The following is a 6,000-nucleotide window of genomic DNA, read 5'->3' on the forward strand; positions in this document are numbered from 1 at the left end:
CATGCTGTGCAAATTTGTTCAAAACTGCTGCATTGAAGTTAACTCTGCTAAGGTCTTATCACAACAGAGTACATAGGCTACATTGAAGAAACTAAACTAAGTTCAGTTATGCAATCAAGCAGTATCTCAAAAATAACGTTAGAATACTGTTTGGATGTCGAATTTAGCCTGCTTAGCCTACAGCTGCTTGTCATTTCGTTGAAGGGCTCATTTTATTGACTCTTGACACTGAATGTTTACAAAATCCCGATGTAAATGGAAAAGTGTTTTCCAAAATTCAAAAGTGCTTGTCCCAAGGAGAAGTACGAACCTTTATTTTAACTATGTAGAAAACGTTATGAATTGCATCCACACTAGGGCTGGGCGATATGGCTGAAAACTGTATCACGATATAAGTATTTCATATCAGTCGATATCGATAATTATTGATTTTCTTTTAAAAAAGGGGGGGGGTTCAATTTAAACACTTTTATTTTAAACTTAACCCTCCTCTGATTTTAATCACCACAGTTATCAATCAAAGCAAACAGGGAAAAGAAATAGCAACATAATCATGAAAAACACTCAAATAAATAAATGTGCACATAAGTCTGAATGAAAAGCAGCACTGGTTGAAGCCTGGAAATATTGTAAACAAAGTAGCTTAATTTGCTAGTTTATCATAGGCCTAGTCTACTGTTAGGACTGTTCAGTTTCCCCACGTGTGTTTAAGTTTCAAATGAATACTTTTTCTCCTTGGGACAGGCCCGTTTGAGTCTTGGAAAATACTTTTCCATTTGCATCGCGATTGAGATTATTAGAATTTAGCAGTCAATTTAAATGCAACAGCTTTGAACAAATTCGTGCAGCGTGCTAATGATGCTAACCAAATTTTATAGCAATTTAGCCAGTTGTCTTGCAGGATTGTGAATGTTTGGATTACGTGTGCATGCTGAGGAGGGATGCACCTGTTAAGAGGGAGAGAGAGAGAGAGTGCACGGGCAAGGACTCATTGAGAGTCTGTGTTGAGGTAGGCCTACTTCTATCGCCTGGTAGAGTTGCACATACTACAATGCAAGCTATATTTAGCCTATTTATTTATGGCTAAAGGCGGGAGGTGTGTGTTGCTTTTAATTATCGAATGTTCTATTAAACTTATTTTTTATTGATATCGGTTACTTGTCTATTGCGATACATATTGCTATCGTTTTATCGCCCAGCCCTAATCCACACATCAGCAGCCTTTTAACTGTGCTACTCGTCTTAAAGTCTTAAAGTGACAGGCACTCAATTAGACCTATACACTACCAAGACGATCTTAATACCCCCCGCCCCCCTGTCCAAGTCAGCTACCGTCACAAATTGAATCCAATTCTGTGGGAAACACTGTCAAGTATGAAAAAATGGAATGTTTCGTGCTGTCTGCAAAGGTCTAATAAATGTATCATAACTTTTGAACAAAAGGTGATACATTTATTCTGTTTTTATCACTGAGTAGAGGACAAAATTGTGAATCTCCTATACACAAGTTTTTCTCTATCTACAAGAGAAATTGGGGGGAAAATTAGATTAATCTAATCTAATCTAATCGGGTAGGGTTTCCCGCAGTACTTTGCAGTCAAGGCGGCCGCCTTGGCAAAACCAGCCTGCCGCCTTAACTACGTCGTCAAAAAAAAACGTGACCAACGCCAATCTCCCTTCTCCGCAGAACGCATTAAAAAATAAGAAGAAACGTGTCATGAATCGAAAAAAAATAATCAGATTTTATAATCTTTACATACGTGATATGCCTCCGAATCAGAGCTAGTGAGCGGAGCTGAGCGGTGCAAATATCTCGCTCCTTGATCTCAAGAATCAGTCAAATCGCGAACAGCCACAGCTCCATTTAATTGTCAGGTGTGATGAAATGCGTTCATATTCCACTTTTTATGTCATAAACGTTGCAGGCCTATGGAAAGGTTTAGTGGTAGGGTTGTCCAATGATCAAGATGTTGCTTCAATTTGTGTTTTAATTTATGCGACGCACCGATGCTGGGTTCATCCGTTTGGCGCAAGTTTAAAATATTTAGCCGACTGCGTGATTTGTCATTTTCGTTCTTTTGGCAATTACTGATCCCTTTAGTTAACGTTGCCAAGCTTGTTTGTTGTTGCACTATCAGTGTTGCAATCTTTTAAAATAAATGTTCTGAGTGAAATATATTGCCGTTGCTCTTATTTCTTTGTCCCATCAACGAACTTAGGCTATATGGCCAATATCTTTGAAAATTAATGGTCTTGGTTTTATTAGTGGGCATGCCTCAGACTCGTGGTGTGAGCGGTATGGGAGCGGAACAGAGCGGCCACTCCGGCCTCTAAATTAAAAAGCGCTCCGAGGTCAAATTCCATCCATATGGAACACAAAACTATCAAATGATCTAAACTTCATTCACTCTCGGTCTATAGATCAGGACAGACTTGCGGAACAGGCTGCAGGTCAACAGTCTGACAGCCTGCATGAAGATAAGCATTAATGGTCCAATAGTAAAACAGTGCAATTACTGGGCCCTTGAAATGATCTTTTTAAAGCCAAGGAGGATGGCTTGTAACAATGCTAGTTGTCAGCTCTGCCATAAGTAGTGACTGATCACATTTGCCCATTTTGTTGTTTTGCACTTTCTTTTGCACTTGTTCTATAGTTTGTAATAGTTGAAATTAGTTTGAAATATTTGTATACTGTTGTATAGTTTGTTTGGTGTTGTTACTTTGTTCTTTGTTAACTGTTATTTTGAGAAGCTGGTTATTTATTTCAAAATTGTAGTGTTTAATAAATAATTGTTAAATATACAGTCTGTAGTGTATCGCACAAACAAGACGCCAACACCCACACCCCCACCGACGGCAACCGATACAAGAACACCCCCCCCCCCCTCGCTCGGATGGCAACCGATACCAGAACCCCCCCCCACCCCCGAGACCTACGACCTACCACCTTGACTAACACATTTCCTGCGGGAAACCCTGTTGTCAATAAAAGTATCTTGTAAAAATGTATCTAGCTTTAGTTCTGGATTTCTGTTTATTTTCAAGTACTTTTGGTAGTTAATGGGCCACATGTGGCCTGGGGACCCAGCCGACATTCAGCCAACACTCAGTCAGATCAGTTTTATAGTGGGTGGCCCAGTACAGGCCCGGGGACCAAGCCGACACTCAGCCAACACTCAGCATATCAGTTTTATGGTGTGTGGGCCAGCACAGGCCCGGGGACCCAGCCATTCAGCCAACACTCAATAAGTCACTTTGATGTGTGTGGGCCACAACTGGGCCAAGAGAAACAATAACAGTCATTTTACTGTGTGTGGGCCACACCTGGGCCAAGAGAAACAATAACAGTCATTTTACTGTGTGTGGGTCACACGTGGGCCAGAGCAAATTCTTTGTGTCAGTTATCAGTGACTGGGCCATTTTTGGACCGGGGACCAAGAAGTGGACCAACACTGAGGCAACCCTGAGGCAAGGTAGGCCTAGTGGCCCAGAGGTGGGCCAGACAAATTTTGCTATGTGGGAATTTAAGGTGCAAAGACAATCGGCAAGGTAGTCGAGTGAGTAGGCCTATTGTGTAATATACTGTTGAAGTAGCTACTGTTGTTTTTTTAACTAGGTGGTCCGTGAGGTTATTTTTTAGGTGTCCTTGGTTTTTATAAGTGGTCCTTGGTCTGAAAAAGTTTGAGAAATATTGGTCTACTGCATTCGCAACATACTGAGGCTAAGACATTGGCTGAACTGACATGTTAACTACTGCCTTTAACGTTAGCTGCTACTGTTTTTCTGTAAAGATTAATAACGTTAACGTTAACTTAGCCGTGTTGCAGGTCCTAACATTATTATGCCATAACGTAGTTCTGTCATATGGGGTTGGATTTGCGCGAATTAAATTAGTCATGCCCTTAGTGGGGAGCCATTTACTCACAAAATTCCAGCAGATAAATCAATGTTAAGTTTACGTTACCAACTGATATCGTTTTAAAGCCTGTGTTGCAGGTTAACCACCACTGTTGATTAATGGGTACATAAAGCACTCAATATATGTATATCATTTTTAAAAATGTCTCCAAATGGTGTTAAATGCCAGTTTTTGTTGTTTTTAGCATTAGCGCGTTTTTTGTACGCAATTCGGTGATGACGTCACTTTGGGGACTACTTGATCTGCGCTTTATTCATTTCAATGCATTTCAATGGACATCGCGCTTACACTTTCTACATAAAGTTTGTATATTTACACTTCGAATTTCGTCACAGCATTTATATCACAGCTACCCTATGATCTACCAATGGTAATAACGGTGCCTGATATCAATTTAGTAATTTTTCTGAATTTCGGGAGGTCTCGTTTTGAAGGGTATGTTTTACATTCATTCCTATGGGAAACGGTCGCGGTTACACTTTCAACATAAAGTTTGTATATTTACACTTCGAGTTTCGTCACAGCATTTATATCACAGCTACCCTATGGTCTAACAAAGATAACAATGTCTTCCGATTTTAGTTTAATGCAATTTTCTGAATTTGAGAGGCCTCGTTATATAGGCTACATAATGCACCTATTCAGTTCAATGTATTATGCTTATAACATTACTTTTTTTGTTACTGTCAGTGAACAGCACCGAATGAAAGTCAACATTTTCTTTATATCTAGTGATGGTGATCATGTCGTTAGTTCAGATAAGTAGGCTACCGGGCAAACTTAGTCAGAAGATCAGAATATGAAGCATCATGATAGCTAGCTGGGCTAACTTTTTAGTCCCACCTGTGAGCCACCCCAGTTACTTAGCTTCTAGCCGCCGCCGATTAGGCTGGTCGTGTCTTCAGCATGAATATTTTCGATAACTACTGCTCGTGATTGATTGCCATTGACATCGTCAGGGTACGGCTTACCAAAGAGGGAGATAATATGGGCAAGTCGCAGTTTTGCAGGTGCTTGTGTGGGCTGTGCCGTCCCGATGGAAACTGGTGGAGAGCTGCAGTAACTAGGGAAGCGAGTGCATTTTGGCCGCTAGTCGAGGAGCTCCCCTGTGACCAGCATATTACATGATCTATCTACCTATCTATCTACCTGTCTATATACATATCTAGGCTATCTATAGCCTATCTATTTATCTATAATCTGCGCTATCTACTGCTGAACAATCCCTTACTCGTCTACTCCTCTCTCATTACTCTCAAGGGTCTCAAGGTGGGCTTTGGTCTGTAGACTCCCCAAGGTGACGTAATGCAATGCATTGTGGGGGAAAGGAGAATCACTTCAAACGCTGTGAAATAGTACCTGCTTTTTCGTATTATATTCCGTTTTGTGATACCCAACAACATCAAATACAATGGATAACAGTTTAAATGTTTATTATCAACAAGCAAATTGTGCAAATTCGTTGGAAAATGAACCCTGCAACACGGCCTTTAAGCCAGAGGACGAAAACGACATACAGTAACAATTGTTTCAGAAATCATTTGCATGACTTCTAAACCATCGATAACGTCAGAGGTAACGTTAACTTAACAATGCAAAAAAATAAAAGATCAGACTTACCGAGTAATTCTGACGAGTCGTCCAGGACTAAACCATTTTAATGCAGCGGCCATAACAGAGGGGCAAGGGTTGGTACCAGAGGTCTAATAAGGGGAGAACCTTCACTCTCGGAACTCTTCCGGTGTGGTACTGCATCTAGGGGCGCTCGTGGGCGAGTCCACATGAATGGAGGTCTATGGAGCTGTACCCCTCAAAATCCACTTTTCTCGGGATATATTTAATATATATATTTAATATATTTAATATAATATATATTTAATATATATTTTATATATTAAAATCTGAGGGTTTCAGTTGTTAAACAGGTGAAAACAATAAATGTAGCCATGTAGCTCCATAGGACCCCATGTATTTTGGACTCGCCCGCGATCGCCATCTAGGTGAACTCTGGTGAACTGCAGCCAAATTCGGTTTGTATGGGATTAATAGAGAGTGGGGAGGCTCTCCGTAGACGGGCTCTG

At 40.6% G+C, this 6,000-nt stretch overlaps 1 protein-coding gene across 2 annotated transcripts in view; it reads right to left on the reverse strand.

The window, feature by feature from the left end:
* The window catches only part of eci2 (enoyl-CoA delta isomerase 2), a 52,727-nt gene extending 47,064 nt beyond the window's left edge, over positions 1-5,663 (reverse strand). The window contains exon 1 of one of the 2 annotated variants that reach the window (XM_048266015.1): positions 5,540-5,663. In XM_048266015.1, the coding sequence (XP_048121972.1) occupies positions 5,540-5,592 (53 nt within the window). In that variant the 5' untranslated portion in view covers positions 5,593-5,663. The remainder of the gene's footprint in view (positions 1-5,539) is intronic. The other variant, XM_048266016.1, reaches the window with a different exon arrangement.
* Between the last annotated feature and the right edge of the window lie 337 nt (positions 5,664-6,000).

The sequence above is a fragment of the Alosa alosa genome, chromosome 16 (genome assembly GCF_017589495.1).
Source record: "Alosa alosa isolate M-15738 ecotype Scorff River chromosome 16, AALO_Geno_1.1, whole genome shotgun sequence".
Classification (NCBI taxonomy): domain Eukaryota; kingdom Metazoa; phylum Chordata; class Actinopteri; order Clupeiformes; family Clupeidae; genus Alosa; species Alosa alosa.